This window comes from Parasteatoda tepidariorum, chromosome X1 (assembly GCF_043381705.1).
Source record: "Parasteatoda tepidariorum isolate YZ-2023 chromosome X1, CAS_Ptep_4.0, whole genome shotgun sequence".
NCBI classification, from domain to species: Eukaryota; Metazoa; Arthropoda; class Arachnida; order Araneae; family Theridiidae; genus Parasteatoda; species Parasteatoda tepidariorum.
In genome coordinates this window covers 27,658,465-27,676,546 of record NC_092214.1, presented here as the reverse complement: position 1 = coordinate 27,676,546, position 18,082 = coordinate 27,658,465, and the positions used below count along the sequence as shown (strand labels likewise).

At 29.1% G+C, this 18,082-nt stretch overlaps 1 protein-coding gene across 4 annotated transcripts; it reads right to left on the bottom strand.

The window, feature by feature from the left end:
• Window positions 1-1,860: 1,860 nt before the first annotated feature.
• On the bottom strand, window positions 1,861-17,776 carry LOC107446670 (transmembrane protein 107). 4 transcript variants are annotated; one of them, XR_006225336.2, is made up of 4 exons: window positions 17,379-17,497; window positions 11,668-11,768; window positions 11,226-11,326; window positions 1,861-3,828 (listed from the first exon to the last, which is right to left on the bottom strand). XR_006225336.2 is itself a non-coding variant. In XM_016061381.3 (4 exons), the coding sequence occupies exons 1-4, from the start codon at window positions 17,724-17,726 to the stop codon at window positions 3,671-3,673; spliced, it is 420 nt and encodes a 139-aa protein (XP_015916867.2). In that variant the 5' UTR covers window positions 17,727-17,776; the 3' UTR covers window positions 1,861-3,670. The 4 variants fall into 4 exon arrangements, 2 of the variants coding, with proteins under 2 accessions (XP_015916867.2, XP_015916866.1); XR_006225335.2 differs by lacking the exon at window positions 17,379-17,497 and adding an exon at window positions 16,745-16,963; XM_016061381.3 differs by lacking the exon at window positions 17,379-17,497 and adding an exon at window positions 17,667-17,776.
• Window positions 17,777-18,082: the final 306 nt, after the last annotated feature.

The following is an 18,082-nucleotide window of genomic DNA, read 5'->3' as shown; positions in this document are numbered from 1 at the left end:
CCGACATATTTGTTATTAAATGCAAATTATGTAAAAAAAAATTAGATAACTTACATTATATTGTTTCAAGCTTTTGGTGGTTTAAATAATAAGTAGTAAGATAACCAAGTGAAGGAACAGTTCTTAAATTGAATAAACACTAAATTTTCCAGTGAATGAACACTTAATTTTGAGAATGTTTGATGCTCGTTAGGAATCCTTAGGCCACACAGATATCTGCCGCCCTGTAGATGCCTGAATTGACTGATGTTAAATCAGGCGGGCATTAGGAAAAAAAAAATCTTTTAAGTTTTCGTGCCCCCATTTCAGTATCTTAAGGGCCTTACGAGCTCTGTTTAAAAAGAGATCATCAGATATATATAAGAAAGCAAAAATAACCATAGTAGCAGTATTTGGTGGTAAATGTAGCTTATCGTAATTGAAGAATATGCTGTGCGACATTTTATGGTGAATTTGCGAACGTATAAGTTTCAGAATGTATCGAAACATGAGGATGCTATTTGCTAATCATCTTTATCCAAAGGAAACGATGTAACCTAAATATCTAGTAGAATGAAGCGATTTTTTAAACAATGAATCCTACAATTTGCAACATATTATTTCAATATCTTATTCTTAAACATAACATATTTCAATCTTTTTAAAATGCCACTAAACATTCAGCAATTCCTTGAGTTATAGAAAAAAGAAATATCGTAAATTATAGAAAGCCTTGTGAATGTGCATTAGAATTATTATACAATCTACATTTTATTTTTCAAGCACTTTTTTTTTCTTCAAACTTTCTTGCCTAGAAGACTCGATTAAAACTGTAAAAATGATTATCCCTAAAATTTTGTATATAGCTATAATAAGTTATGCTCATTTTATTTTAGTATAAAATCCTCGAATAAATATAGTAAAAACAGTGTAATCTAAATAATATCAGATAAAAAGTTCATGTATTTAAATTCTAAAAACTATCATAAATAATTTATAAATCGATTCAAATTTACTTTTCAAAGGAGATTAAAATAATATTTTTTTTGCTTTTTGGACAGAAATCCCCTAAAAAAATTGTTTATGGCCTGGAAACTTCGAGATATTTTCTATTAACAATAAATTAAGCCCCTCCGAGCAATCACTGAACATTATTTCAATTTTTTTACTATCAGAGTTTGGTTGCGTAGCAACCTAGTAAAATTAAGCACTCCTCTTTTGAATTAGTCAATGGGTTATCTTAAAATATTTATTTGCGCAGGCGACTTTTTTTGGCGGTTTTCTGGACTATCGCCAAATATATAAACCTTTATTGCGGCCCAATTTACCACCCAATTTTTTTAAAATTTTGTCTACCCCCCCTAATTCAAGTGTCTAGATTCCAAATATGTAAAAAAAATTATATGTTTATTCAGAAAAAGTACGTTTTTGTGTCTGATTTCGTAACTTAATTAATAGTTAGCACTAATTAATTAGCATATTTGAGGTCACCCCCAGGAACCATTAAGATTGATACTTAGTTCGTGAAAATCCGATCATTAGAACGAAAGTTATTCAGGGTGATATCTTTTTTTTTTTTGCGGACTGTACTGAAATTTTGTGAGCATTCATTCTTCAAATATATATTTAACAAAAAGTGATTTAAAAAATAATGAACTATCATATAGCAAAAGAAGCATAACACTATACAGTAAGTGTAAGATACCTACTGTATAGTGTTATGCTAAGGCCCCAAACCAGGCCTTATTGAATCGGGGGAAGATAAATTTATGTGAAAAAATGAAAACTGGAAGAGTTGAGACTTCATAGAAGGAGTTTCAAATGTTAGCAGCATTTTTATACTTTTGATCAATACTATTAAACAAAGCAAGTGAAAACAGATTTTTCATTAGAAGCATTTATTTCAAATGAGAATACAGTAATTAAATTACAATTATATCAGTTTTTTTTTCATGTTTTTATTTATTTTTTCATATGATATGTAAAATAAACTTTTCATGATTTATGTAAAAGTTTTATTTTGAAATCGGGAACATAGGAACAATAAAATTTAAAGGCTTTGCAAAATCTCATTTTATCTGTTTTTTCTAATTTTAGTAATACAATTCCTTTTGTAAAATGTTGTTTAAAAAGGATTTATATTCTGTATTATTTTCTTATAAGTTTCTTTTTTATGATATGTTTAATTTTCTTTCATTCCTTATTAATTATATGTCCCATTTTCTAGATAAATGCATAAATAAAAATAAAACTTTATAAGTATGCAGCATGGAGTTATATACAATTTCAAATAGCTTTAATCTCAAACACAATGCTCAAAAAAACATAAAAATAAGATATGTTGGAATTTTTGTGGACAGATATTTAATAAAAAAGTATCAGATTCATGCAATGGATAACTGGTCAAATTTTCATTTTGTGACGAAGTTACAACGATAATACCTGAGCTTCGACCCAGCTCGTTGATATTTTTCGCATAAAAGCTAGTCTTTCGCACTAAATATAAACAAAGACCTGTTCTGAAGCATGCAAAGTGGTTCTCCCTTCCTCATAAATACACAAAGCAAATATTGTTACGTTGAATACCTTTCCCTGCTTCAGAGATCCCCTCACTTATGAGGCCAACAAACAGTTAAATCTAAACAGTTAGGAGTACCCATTCACACCCATTTGTACCCAATATTGAAAAAGTTTACAATTACCAAACTCTATCATGCATTGAGTAGGTTGTCACAACGCAAAATACACATCTGGCAAACCTAGTAATACTTAACCTATTATAAGCGCACTTTTAGTGACTTTTCAAAAATGAAATTTTTGGCTTACAAACATTCTCGTTGCAGGTTAGTGAAAAATAGATAAATTTCAATGATTTCAGCAGGTCATCAAAATTATACAAATTTGGTGCAGATTTAGTGTCACAATTGTCGTAGAAATAATTTATTTACTTTGCACTAGAGCTGCACAATGGGTTATTGGCGACAGTCTGGGAAATATCCCTGAGGATGATTTGAAGACATGCCAGCACAATTTTGATCATCTGCAGAAGGGATGGCACCCCTGCTTTGGTACCTGGACAACCTGTGAGGAAAATCGAGCACTTATGATAAACAGTTAAATGGAGACCAATACCTCACACCCTCAATCCCTTCGCAGGCTGATGAAAATGACCACAGCTAGTGATGTGTGACTTAGGTGATCTGCCAATAATGGTGTCTTAATGATCCATCTACTGCGGGACCTTGCAATAATTTGGTATTACCTTTGTCAGTTTAGATCCGGCAATGAGTTTCGAGCTTTTAATGAAGTATGTTTAATTTGATTGTGGGATGCAGTGCAGTGAATGTATATTATAGTGTATGCATAATAATTGAGAATCGATGAAAAACATTTTTAATTTAAGAAATCTGTAGGTAAAGTGAATAATTTGGAAATCTTATATTACTTTTTCAATTTATACAAAAACATACATAATTTTTTTAATAAACGAAATTTTTATACTTCAATACATTTATCGCGCAGTATGTTCAGCTAACTTGTCAAACTAGGTTAAAACTTAATGTGAATAAAAAAAAAAGTTTCTTTATGATAACTTAATGAAAACTATACAATGATAAAAATGCACGAAGAATGCAATTAAATATGTTATAACATGATAAGTAAAAAATTATGATTGTGACATTAATCAAAATTAAAACATAATGAAATAATGTTTGATGATGATAACAAGTTCTGATATAAAAGGCAATACTGCTGGGCTCAAAACAACAAGAAGAAGAAAACTTTTGACATATGCATGGTAAATGAAACCATATAAGAGTAATATTCCAACAATGTGACAAAATAAAGCTAGCAATTGTTAAGAAATATACAAAAACAACTAATAGAATATTTATCGTATAGCATGAAAAAAAAGTCCTTCAAATCTATCTAATTATAATTAGATTCTAATAATTACTAGCATTCTCTAACCTGCTGTGTAATCCTCATTGTTTGAGAATCACACCAGAAATATGAATTGTTCCAATTTAGCAAGGTATTTGAACAATTACACGCCTTCTGCGTAACAGGTAACTATTGGTTGACTCACGACCAAATTATTTTTCAAATAAGCAGCTTAAGGTACACCTCACTACCTAAGCAGTAATTCTTCTTAAGCAAGCATTTAATGCGTAAAAAAAAAAAACATGCTCCTGAAAATAAGCCCATATGTTTAAAAAAATAACAAATTTTTGTAATTTTTTTAAGTTACATAAGTAGAGGTAAACTAGCTTTATAATAGCTCTGATTTTACGAGATATCGAATTTAAAGAATAAATCGGAAATATTTGGTTGCTACAGAGTCTATTAAAGCATAGCTTGCTTTTGACAAGCAAACCTCGGCTTTAGCAAACAGTATTTATACAATTCATAAAATTTTTACTTCATTCCACTTCTCCTGTTCAGTCTTATTGGAAATATACATTTTTAATGTCAACGATTTATTTCAGGATATGAGTCTTGTCTGAAAAACAATAACACAGCAAAGAATTTGACCATTCAAGGCAAATTAATTACTTTTTTTGGACTGTACAGAAATAAAAAATAAATAAAACTCTTTTTTGATTATTTTGACATAATTCACGAGTAAGAAACTCAACATCGGTCTAATTTAAAATACACTTTTTAAAAGAAATATTGACACATGTAAATTATTGGATATCGCTGAATAAGCAATTCACTCTCCCACACAAATTTAAACAGTAATTTTTTTCAATATTTTCTCCATCTGCTGAGAGAGCAATTTTCCAAACTTAGCACCCAGTATGTCATTAAAAATGGTCTCAAATAGGATCTGTCCCATTTTTTTATTTGTGCAATTTAAATCAAGGTGAAAAATTGTATTCAAAAATTTATTACAAAATAAATATACAATGTTACAAATAAAAATTAAATAAAATATTTTACAATATAGGAAATATTAACAATCTCTCGAATTTCTGTTTATTTTCAAAACCTTTATAACAGTCTTCCTTAGTCCATTTTCAACCAGATTAGTCTGGAATTTCTTCATCGAGTTTTGAGATGATGTAGTAATCGAACTTTGTACAAAAAAAAGAAAACTCCTAAAGCAAGACAAGTGGAATGCGCACTTGCATTCCAATTCGTAGAATACTTCTCCCTCTCTTTTCATGTTCCAGTGCAATTTTCAAATTGGCACTTGCAAGTGAATAGACACATCCACGTCAATTGGAGAGAAAAAATTATTTTGTAAGAACCACACATTCTGGGTATATCACATATCTCGTAAAAATTTATAAAGTCTTTTTTTTAAATAAGGCACGATAAAACTTGGCTGTAAAAGAATACCTCTTAGAGTAAGAAGAGAAAAAAAGAAAGAATAAGAGTCTCTATATGATGAAATCATACGAAAGTTTGCTGTGTTAATAGGTAAAAAGCCAGTCACAATCCGATAGAGGGCCAGTTGCTTTTTACAATGTACCCCGACTTTTTTTTTTAACATATATTTGCTCTGTTCCAGTGGTCTATGCATTTTATGGCATAAATTTGTATCTAAGAGATTCCTTTTATCATACAATTCTTCAACAGCCCCACCATCCATTGTACACAATTGTTGAACTGCAAAGGTCCTGGTTTCCATTTCTGTATAAGCAAATTGGATGTGCTACCGTATTTGTGCCAGCAGCCATAAATGATGTGCCATTTGATATTAATACAACATAAGCGCTGCACTCCACAATCTTTTTATATAGGTTTTTTATCTTTATATCTATTACTGATGCTCGAAATCTGAAGAACATTGACTTGCACTATTGAATGTCAACAATCACAGTCACTTGGTGAATGTCCGAAATATTTATTACGTCCAATTTGACATTAATATATTTGTTAATATTTTAATAAATATTCGATATTTAGTATTCAATTAGGTAAAACATCAGTGCTCAGAATACCAAGCAAATGTGTACAGTGCCACTTGATCTTAAAAAAAAAAACATTAGTGTATGAAATACGGGGCAAGTGTAATTATCAAATCAGATCTAGCATATATTCCAGATATTTACCTAAGTTAATATATGATTGTTTTAGATTCGCCAATAAAAGTAGACAACCATCAATTTCGGTCAAGCAGCCCTGCGCTTACTAAGAAAATCCACTTCAGCTTGTTATTGCATCCTAACCCCTGTTCTTATTAGATCGTTCTGTGATCTGAACTTGTTACGCTCGCCCTTTACACTTCTTTCCCTGAGTATCCACCACTCACTTTTGACCGTATTACATTAACACAATCACAATATTTTTTATTTAAAATTCCATCAAAAATTTTGTATAAAAATAATAAAATAATTAAAATTTGCATAAATTAATGAAAATGTAATAGAATAAAAATAAATGATGAAAATAACTTTAGTAATATATTGATTTGATTTTACTGTTAATAATGTAATTTCCAAAAAAATGTAATATATATAATATATGGATTTACGCTGTTTTAAATCAGGGACTCTGATCTGCTTGGTATCACTAGCAAACTTCTGGAACTGCTTACGTTCATTCAGTCTTGTTCACTTCAGATATCGCTTGAAGATCAGAGAAAGCTTCATTTGCTCTTTTCAACATGGTCTTGTTTACTATCATAGATTTAATATTTTTTAACTTCATTCTAATCATATTAGAGGCTACAGCTCCTGCTAAATAACGTTTATAAACCCGCAAAACTGTGCAGTTTTTTTTTCAGATGGATGATTTGCAATTTTAGAGATAAAGATTATATATATATATATATATAATGTAAAATTTTTAAGCTTTGTGCATTTTACTATGGAAAATTTAATATAGTGTCCCCTCCCCTTAATGCAAAAAATTCTAGATGTGCCAATGCAATGGTATTATCACGGTGGAACAGACACTTTTCGAGATCTTCCTATTATTAATAACAGAAAAATAAGTAATTTAATTTTTATATTTAAAACAGTGGGCCCCACAAAGTATATTATGCTAATGCTTCTTTTTTCTTAAAATAAAATTTGAAACTCATATGAATAAAGATACCACACTATTAAAATTATGCGGAGGATATTTGCATAAATAAACTTTTACTAACTTCTAATTACCTTTTCTTAAAATAACATTTCTCAAACATGCAGACATTTAAACTCTTTAACTTTTATTAAATTTGATTTTAAATTTAATAGCATGGATTAAAATAATGTTGTTGCTTCTAATGCGACTAAAAATTTTTAATACTTTTATAATTTTTTAATCAGTCTTTGGAGGAGCTAGAGAGAAACTATATCTTTGGAATTACATTAAAAAGCAGAGAAAAACAATTCATTAAAAAAAAAAATTAATGAAAAAAATTCGATATATCTCAGAAGTTGCTTTTGCTGTATACAAGATGTTTTAGTTTATTCAGTAAGTTTCAGTTAGCAAATTGAATGAGTTAGAGAGTTTCTGACAGTAAAATTATTGTTTAGAAAAAAAGCCATTTGAAGTTAACAAAAGCTTATTTCATTTATACACATGGCATTACAAAATTTGCTCATCTTTCCCATTTGTATAAATTTCAACCCATAACTTTTTAACATTTTCACCCTGTGGCAGAATTTTTTCTGACTTTCTGCAACAAACCTAATTAGAACCAATATCTTTCTGCAAGATATTTTTATCGTTATAAATGTATGTGTAATGAATTTATAATAATAGATGAAATTCGTGTTTATAAAATAAGTCTACATGCATAGAATAAAACTGTGTAGATTTTTTTTTCTTAATTTCATAATATAAGTTTACATTTCTTAATAAGTTTAAATTGTTTAAGTATAAATTTGCATAATCTTCGATAATAACGAAAAGTTATAAATGTATAGATCTGCAGACAAAAATGCTTACTAGAGCATAAATAAAGATTACCCAGAACCTGTAATAAGATAGAACTTATAGAAATAGCTAAGAATGGACAAAAAGATTAAATTTATAAAACAAGATAACTGAATTTGAAGTATCAGTTTAAAACAGTATGATTTAATGTTTCACTATAGTAGTTATATCAGGTACAGAAACAAATCAGGTGAAAAAATTAATATTGAAGTTGAGTAATCAAAATAATAAAATAGTATTGACTATAACCGAATTCTAAAAGCAAAAAAATTAAAGCAATGTTTGTTTCAATTTTTTCTACATCTAATTAATTTTATCTAATTAATTAGATGCGATTAATATTGTACTGACTTATTGAAAGATTTTTTTTTTAAAAAAAAGGAGGTAAATAAAACTTTTTTCGTGATCAGATTAAGTTCAGAACGAAAAAAATACACAGCGCTTGTGATTTCGCACTGTATTGTGTAAATATATAGCACTGATTCCACACGAAGTATGCAGAAGCAGTTTCCGACTCAATATGCTCAAGTCTATTCAACATCTCGAAACGAAATAGTCTTTATCAGTACTGAAACATCGGTATTAGAGCCATATTCATTGGATGCGATTTTTTTCGCATGCGTATAAAATGCTCTGTTCTCATAAAAAAACACAAAGCAAATTACTGCGCCAGCGATAGAGACCGAAGTTGGCAAATTTCCAAAAATAGCTTAATAAAGGGGAAAAAAATTCTCCCCTTTTTATCCAGTAACAGTTTGTGTTGGAGATTAACGGAGAATTACGAGCGCTTTCTCCTTCCGCGGTACGCTAGAAAAAAAAATATTTAAAACAATTCTGTAAGAAAAAAAGTTTGCAGAACCATTATTGCTTCTGCAGAATTTTTTTGTTTCTGAAGAAAATGATTTTTTTTGTTGGTAAAACAGCTTCTGTTTCTGCAGAATTTATTTTGAGAACTTTTGTTTGTGGCAAACCAAAAATTTTTATTTCCCAAATAAAAAAAATCTTTCTGCAAGAACTCAGTCGCTTTCTGCGACAATGTCGCTGTGTCGCCGTGTTTCTGCCACGGGGCATTTTCAATGCAGATACGGTCAAACTATGTAAAAATAAAAAAAAACTGCAGTTCCTCAGAAAGTTCTAATTAACAAAAATTTAACACTTTTAATAATATGAATAAAAATTTAAGATTAAATACTTTTTGATTGAAACAATAAAAATAAAACAAACAAAAAATAAAAAGCATAAAATTTGAAGCATTATTAAGATACACTGACCAAAAATAATGGAAGAGGCACTTTCAGTTTTAAATATTTTTTTAAAATTTCTAATTCAAAAAAATTTGTTAAAAACTGTGCAAGATGAGTATTAAAAGTAGCTCTTGCACTGCACATCTGGGGGGAAAAGTTAAAAGAAAACTGAATTGGGTATGCATAAAATCAGTCTTCATTTCAATATTTATACAGATCCAGTGTTCACACATTATCTCTATTAAAGACAAATACGATATGTGAAATAGTCAAGTCATTAGTTCTATTTGAAGTTGTGACAATATGCTGCAGTAACAGGAACTCAGTGACTTTGAAAGGGGTATGATAATTTGTTGTCACATTAGTGGCAAGCATATTGGCAAAATTGCGGAAAACTACAGGAGTTGGGATAGGAAATGTGCACGTTGGTCATCCCTGTAAACTTAGTGAAAGAGATCGGCATGTCCTGAAGCAGGGAAGTTCACGAAACCACTCCACGTTATCAACAAGCAAATTCAATATAACACCATCCAACAAAGCTGCTAGACTTGCTTGGGGCATACAACACTGAACGGTAGATTACTGGAAAACTTTTTATGGAGCGATGAGTTTTGCAATATGCTCAACCAGTCAACTGAAATAATTTGGATATGGCGAAGCGCCAAGTGAACCTCTCTTACTTGCATGTATTATTCCAACTGTCAAGTTGGGTGGCGGTGATGTACTTATTTGGAGGATATTTTCATGGTATGGTCTCGGACCTTTACATGTTGCTTCTGGCAGACTGAATGCAGAGGTCTACAGGAATATTCTGGACAATCAGATCCTACCTTCACCCTGGCAATTTTACGGAAATGGGGAAAGTTACTTCCGAGACAACAATGCTTTGTGCCTTGTCACAGCCTCTATCAAGGAGTGGCATCCCGATATATATATGTGAAATGTATTTCTCTGGTCTGTTCGGAATCTTGAATTAAGCCTTAAAGAACATTTGTCGGACGAATTCGATTGCTGTTGACAAGACAAAGAATTGCATCCAAAATTTACAGCCTAGCTGGTCACATTCTTGCAGCAGGAATAGATGCAAATACCTTAAGCTATATATCAAAATCTTGCAACACACATGCTTAGAAGAGTTAATAGTGTCATTGCAGCACATAGAAGACTAACTCTTTACTAAATTACATTATATTTCAAATGGTTTCTTTCCTTATACAATCACATCTCACGACTATAGCTTCCAGTTATTATAGGGAATTAGCAATACTACAAAGTGAAATACGTGGAAAACCCCTGATCAGTTTAAGCTTTCTTTTAAATGGTACAAAAACTACTTAAAAAATTGCTTGGAAATTTTTAAATTAATAACATATTCAAATCAAGCCTTTTTTCTTAGTTTCCAAATACAATTAACTACAAAATCACGAAAAAAAGTTTTTCAAATACTTTTTGCACAGGTGCAGTATGATAGAACAACTGTAAATACTCAAATGTTATGTAGTTTTAAGAAGAAAAAAATTTCAAAACAATAATTTTGTAATCAATTTCAAATTGTACCAAAAATTTTGTTTAATTCTATTCAATATTTTTAAAGTTACAGCAAAATAAGTATGACAATAAAATTAGTTTTTTTTTCCATAAAAATGTCAACATATCCATAAATATTTAAGCTACCTTTACAGAATTCACGACAAGTTATTGCAATTAACAACCAAAGTAATCGATACAAGTTACAAACTTATTGCATGATTTTCTGGCATAGGGTGTTCAAAAATCCTTGTTTTGTTTCATAATCTATTGTGGGTCCCCTGGGTTCCTCACACCTCCGAAAACTTTAAACCTTTTTGCTAACTATGAAAAATCGCATGCACTAAACTCTAGAGTTACAAAAATTTTAAGTATTCCTCTAAGTATTTATAGTGAAATTTTTAAAAAAATGTCAAACTGAAAGTGTGTCCTCCATAATTGTAGGGTAGTGTGTATCAAGTATCAAGTAGTGTGGTGTGTATCAAGCATCATATCAAGTATTTTGGTATAATCAAAAATTAATTAATGGTTGAGAAGTCTGGAAAAAAAAATTTGCCTGGAAAGAAAAGAAATTGAAGCAAAAATAAAGGATACACAATTGTTGCTGAGCTTTTACAAAGAGAGAAAATCCAGCAAAAAATGAAATTAGTTCCATGACTAGAAACACAACACAAGGAACAAATGCTTTGTATAATCTAAATATAAAAAGAGTATTCTATTAAAATAAATTCAATGAATACATGTTCAAATAATGCATGGTTATTTAACAATAATGCTTAGTTGTAACTGGCATTATACTAAATATATATACAGAAGGACCAGTACATAACGTGTTACTTAGAAAATAGAAAAATGCTTGATAAATCCAAATTTAGTAAAAAAATATTTCAAATAAACAATGTAAGTGAATTCCTCCCAGATTCTTTAGAAGATATAAAGATATTCTATCTCACTCATTAAATCCGGAATCTTATTAAAAGTGGGCTCGTTATAAGTGGGTTCTACTGTATATATTTCTTTTGTACTTCAGAATTACCTGTTTTGCGTTAATATCTGCTCATCTTCAGTATGACGAACAGTTAATTTACCATTTTCTTCTACTAAGCGGAGAGGCAAAACAATCTTAGTTATTTCCTCCTGCAATTAAAGAAAAGTCAACAAAGATAATTAAAGAGTATTTGAAAAGTTATTTTTTTACATAAGAAAAACAGATCTTTAGCAGTAGAGTATAAGTATAAATTATTTTTAAGTTTGAATTAAGAGAGAAAATTTTTCATAGTATATGTTTCAATAAATGGTAAAGTTTGCAAATTCAAATTTTACGTTTAAATAGTGTTAAATGCAACTCAATTAATGACTAAGGATTTATAGTCAAGATTTAGATTTATAGCTAAGGATTTATAGTCAAGATATACACATATCTCTTAAGGATATTGCAGCATATCAACAGAAGGCATGCTACATACACACCTGACTTAGATAAAAGGAAAACTTTCAGCAATCACAAAATCTCAATTAAATAACTTTCTGCAAGCAATTTAGTGACTAGTTGAAACTTTTTCATCGCGATCTAATTTTGCTAAAAATTTGTTCAAAAATAACTTTTATATGTATTTAACTTATAAAAACTATACAGATATATATACACTATATACATATCAGCATATATTTAGAAGGGATGAAGATAAAAAAGAGTTATAGACATATCTTGTTTTCTTTTATGCTTGACTTTCTTTGTAATAGAAATGTTCTCTCAGAAACATATCAATGATATATTTAATAAGTTTTTCTTTTATACAGTCCCTGGCCAAATTATTAGACACACTATAAAAATCTTAGTTATCAGATGATACTATATAGCTTTATTGTTTCAAGGCGACTAAAACCGGTTTTAATTGTTTACGTTCATGTATCAATTGGTTAAATTAGATGAGATATAATATAAATTAGACGATTGAATAACTTCAACAATATATTATATAAATAAAGAATATTTATTATATCAGGTATTATATTAGTATATTATGATAATTTGACCAAATTATTAGACACACTGTAGTTTTTTAATACTTACATGTTTTGCACACATTTATATGCAATACTTTTATATTTAGGCATACATGTAATGGGTTGTTATACAGGAGATTTTTTTATATACTTCCCATCTGTATTTATTCTTAACTTACAATGACAACCAATTGATACACAAATGCAAACCGGTTTCAGCCGCGTAAAAACAATAAAGCTATACAGTATTACCTGATACAGGGTTGGCAAGTTTTTGACACATGACAGTTTTTACCGGTTTATACCATGGTTTTTACCGTCATGTCAAAAACCCCTCTGTCAAAAACGTCATAAGCTGTCCAAAACCCATAGTTTTGGTAAAACTGTATTTCTATTTGAGTTAACTGTTTATAATTTAAAATTAATTCATTTTTGGGCAATAAAATTAGAAAAAAAGTTGTTAAAAGATATTTAAGAACAGATTTTTACATTTTCCCAACATGATTATATCAAAACATACTATTTGAAGTAAAATATTAGGACACTAAACAAAATTTTCAACATTTCCAAGCATCATTTTGTTTGGCATATTTACTGAAAAATGTCAAGTCATTCTTGACTTAGAGTTTGTTAGCAGTTGCAAATTTTGCTTAGCTTATTTCTAATATTTAAGATATGCCAAATTTTAAATTCTTCTTTTTAGTTCCTGAATTTATTAATAGTTCCAAGCTTTTTTGTTTGTTTCTTTATTTCTAACAATTAAGAAGTGCAAAATTTTGAATCCTTTGCAAATCAAGCTATAATGATACAGTAAGTGTTACTATTTTCAGTAAGTATATTACAATATTTCTATATGAATGCATATCCTTCTATATGAATATGTGTATATAGTTGCAAAATCAATAGCAATCATTTACAACATTCATTTATAAAGGCAATTATGTGAAAATAATATTAGTTTGCTACATACTATAAATTAAAGAAAAAAGTAGGTTTTTGACAGTTTTTACCGGTAAAAACACGGTTTTTACCACTGTCATGTCAAAAACCAGTTTTTGACGGCAAAAACCCAACCCTGACCTGATAATTAAGATTTTACGTAGAATCTTATAGTGCATCTTATAATTTGGGCAGGGACTACATATATATATATATAAGAATCACTTTTTAATTTTTCTATACTCAAATAATCTTGCTTTCTTGCACTTTTTGTTTTGCAATATATTTTATCACTGAAAAATACTAGTAAATAAAAAAAAAACAAATACTCAAAAATAATAATCAAAAAAATTATATAAAATTACTTTCTGCAGATTATTAGGAAATGAATTTCATAAATGGGAAAAATAATAATTTTCATTACACTTATTAGTTCTAGAGATATAACAAATGTACCTAAAAAGTAAAATAAAATAAAAATTAAAAAACATTAAAATCACTTTTGATTGAAAGTAAAATACTAGTAACCAATAAATCTTGGAATATGCAACTGCTCTGAGAAGATAAGGGGCAGCAAGTTTTAGTGACTTAATATTATTTTTTTGCTTTAGACATCGTTAGAAATAAAAGTGCACAGAGCCGGATGCATAGCCGTTTTTGGGCNAACTTCAGTTTTTGTCATTTTTGACGGGTTTTTGACAGTTTAAACCAGTATTATACCCTTGTCATGTCAAAAACCACTTTTTGACGTCAAAAACCCAACCCTGACAGCAACAAATACTACAAATTATTATTTCTTCAATCTACGTAGTTTTTTTGTCTTTGCAAAAAGTAGTGATCGTTGAATGTTCACACTTGCTTTAAGTTCTTTGAAATCACTAGCAGACTGGTGAATTTGAGCTTGCCTACATTAATAGACCATTTCTAATATAGGACATATTTTCTTGATAAAGGAAAGTTTTGTAGAGACATTAAAAAACATTATCTCTTTCCCAATCTGAATCTTAGCAACAATAACAATGGGCTTGATTATTCACAATAAAAAATAATTAGTTACATGAATTAGCTCTTTTGCAAAATACCTCTACATCATAGGATGCTGTAAAATCATGAAAAAATAAAATCACTTTTCATTAATCTGGAGCTTTAAAATTAATTGTAGAGTAGCTTTATTTATTTTGAAAAATATAAGTATATAACAATGACTATAAATTTCAAATCACAAAAACTAAAGGCATCAATGCTTCAAAGGGAATTTGAAAAGAAAAACAGAAGAAAAAAAATCAAGAAAAGGCACTTTAATTTACAATACCACATTTTATATAAGGATAGTTTTAACAATAAAAATTCAATTTTTAAAAAATAATGAAATTTTAACTAATGAATCTGGTAGGCAAAACTGTTGACCAATTGCATTCAGTCAGCTCTTTTTTAACTTAACAGTCACCAAAAATCTTTTAAATGTTCAATTAAACCTGAAAATTTAAATTTTCAGTTAGTTGCCAGTAACTAGTAGACTTTAACAACTTAGTAGCCACTTTTTACTCAAACTTAAAAAGTCAGTGACGAATACCGATAGGTCTTTTCCATTTAATAGGTATTTTTCATTTAATATTGAATATTAAATTTAAAAAAAAAAAAATTCATATTAGAAATAATCAACAGCTATAAAAAGTTAATTAAAAAATAAAAATATGTTACATAATTTATTAAACATACCGACTTAAAAAAAAAAACTTCATGTAAAAATTGTTTGGGACACAATACATTTAATGTATACATTAGAACTTTGAAATACATTAATTGTTAAAAAACTCTTCCTCGCGAATCTTTCCATCACAAATTGCTGGATTCTGAAAGATCAAAGTTTTGAATGGAGACAGACATTTTAATGAAAATTCTGTTTTCCAGAGTCTCTTTCTATGTTAATGTACTTTTATCAATAAACGAGTTTTTTAAAAAAAACATGGGAGAAAGTGACCAGTTGTTTATTTAAACCGCCACTTCTTTTTTACTCGCCACATGGCGAGTGGTTATTTTCAGATCTAGTTCAAGTAACTAAAGTTCCAACACTAATAATAATGTTATAAATGAATCTTTTAGAAGATACAAGTCAGTCTGTGTACATCACTGATAAGAATCGTTTGAAAACTTCGATTATGCAAGAAAGAAGGATTAGGTTCAAGACTGCTAAGTAGTTTAAAATTCCATACAAAAAATTTAATATGTAATAAAAATATATAAAAAAATGCAGCAAATTTTTTTATACATAAAATAAATATTGATACGGAATAATTTTAGCATATCTACCTGCATCAATTTAGTAAGGAGTGTCTCATCACCAATAATGATAAATAATTCTACTAAGTTGTTCTCTTTACTACTCATTCTTACCAACATCATTACTTTAATTGTTAAAAAAATTCTCTCCACCGAGCTAAATTGTATTTATTGATTTTTACAATGTTTTAACTATATATTTAAACAATTATTTACTTAATTTGTTGGGTGAAGTTGTTTTTTAAAAATTTGTTCTTTTTTCTTACAAAAAATTAAGGAAAATATTAGTGTATGAAATATGGCTATTATTAATAATCACTTAAAGGTTAAGTGTCATTGATCCCAGTATTTCCTAAACAGATGTATTTTCCAATGTACCCTAATCCTCTAATAATAATAACCATGACAAGCTGGTTAGAGTGAAATTTGTCATCAATTCAGTAATAATTTATGGTAACAAATATTAAAAAAAAAACAAAACAAAGTTGCAAGTGTATGGAAGAATATACAGTATCAGTAGAAAATATCAAGTGTAACTTATTCACAATGAAATGAGTGCATTTTATTTACTCTTTCATGCTAAAATAAATTACACAGTCTGAAGTTCAAACACAGATGAACAAAGCCAAGCCTTCAGTAACACTTAAGAGGTTAAATTGAGGCTAATTGTTGATTTGGCAATCTATGCTTATAGCAACACCAAAGATCTTGGCTATATATATTTGACAACATAGGTATTCTAAAATGTTCCCATTCATAATATCCTGTTAATGTTTAATTTCTAGAACAATTAACACAAGTGGAAGTAAATATTTTTGCATATTTATAAAATAGATTATTTAAAAATCAAAGTGTAAAGTAAAATTTTGCTACTTCAAAAATCTTACAAAATATTAAATAAAATACGGATATTTCAGTTTGAAGAAGGGTCAGAAATAAATTCTGTTCTAGGGCCGTGAAATCTGTATTCTCATTGATGAAAAAGTCTAGGGTAGACATAATTTTTAGCTGACAAAAATGTTTCCAAAGATATTTAACAAAAACTAAACAATAAAGTGTTTTAAAAACCAATATTATTGCATCAGTTAATGCATTTGAATAGAAAACAAACATGAAATGATTCAGAAGCTTAGAGTCTCATTTCCCCCTCGAATTTAATTTACAGGACATATTTTTATTTTGTAGAAATACTTTGATACATAGGGGTACTAAAATAATGTTTCTTAAAAGCATTATAAACTTAAGATGTTATTCAGTGACTACTTGTTACAGAAACTTAGTGCAATAAGTTTCAAAGAGTGAATATTTTTAATTAGAAATAAGATAAAAATCTTGAAATAAATAACTTAAATAATAACTTACAATGTGTCCAATGAAATAATACACTATCATTATATGAAGAGTTATAGCAAATAACCTCAAATGATTTAAAAAATACATTATTGATCAATACATTAACTTTAAATCAGTTAATTTTTTTAATTATATTAGACTAGATCTTTTATTAAAAGTTTTTCTTACTCATAAAATTTACATCTTAAGAAAAAGCAGAACGAAAAAGAGCGGTTTCAACAAAATCAGAGATATATTATGCAAGACGAATCGCGCACGCCAATATTGTTCTGAGGTAATGCCCCGTTACTACACCCCGTTAGTGGCGCTAGTAGTAGGAACAGGCTGAAGTTTCGCAGAAACTTTCCATCTTATAACATAGCAATCCTCGCACTGCTTAATTTCTTCATATGAAAAATAAGTATATAATACTTGAGTTGAATATTCCTATGTATATATTACGAATAGTGTACGTACTTCGGTGAACTGATCATAAAGACATGGTTCCCAACCCAATAGAACACCGAATTCAAGCATTACTGACTAACGACCACTTTCATCAGCCTGTGTTGAGACCGAAAATGCGAGGTATTCGTCCTCGTTAAACCTTTCTACCGTTAAGGGCTCAACTTCGAGTGCAGGTCATCAGGCTGCCACAGCGAAGGAGCCATCTCTCCTGCCCAGGATAAACTTGTGATGGCATGTCTTCGGATCATCACCAGGGATGTTTCCCAGATCGTCGCCGATTGCCCATGGTGCTGCACCAGTGCGACGTAAATTAAGTACTTACCTATCAACGAATAGTGTGTATTTTCTAAAAATTCCATATAAATTTTTTTTCTGACAGTAAAATGAATTTAAAAACGAGTCTGGAAACCTAGAGGTCGAGGGTT

What these genes read in the sequence shown, in the direction of transcription:
- LOC107446670 (XM_016061380.3), bottom strand. Translation starts at nt 17,297, where the DNA reads ATGTATTTTTTAAATCATTTGAGGTTATTTGCTATAACTCTTCATATA. An exon ending in ATTATTTCATTGGACACATT is followed by an intron (nt 11,769 to 17,219) that starts GTAAGTTATTAT and finishes CTTTAATTGCAG; the next exon opens with GAGGAAATAACTAAGATTGT. An exon ending in CAGATATTAACGCAAAACAG is followed by an intron (nt 11,327 to 11,667) that starts GTAATTCTGAAG and finishes TTTTATATTTAG; the next exon opens with ATTATACAAAGCATTTGTTC.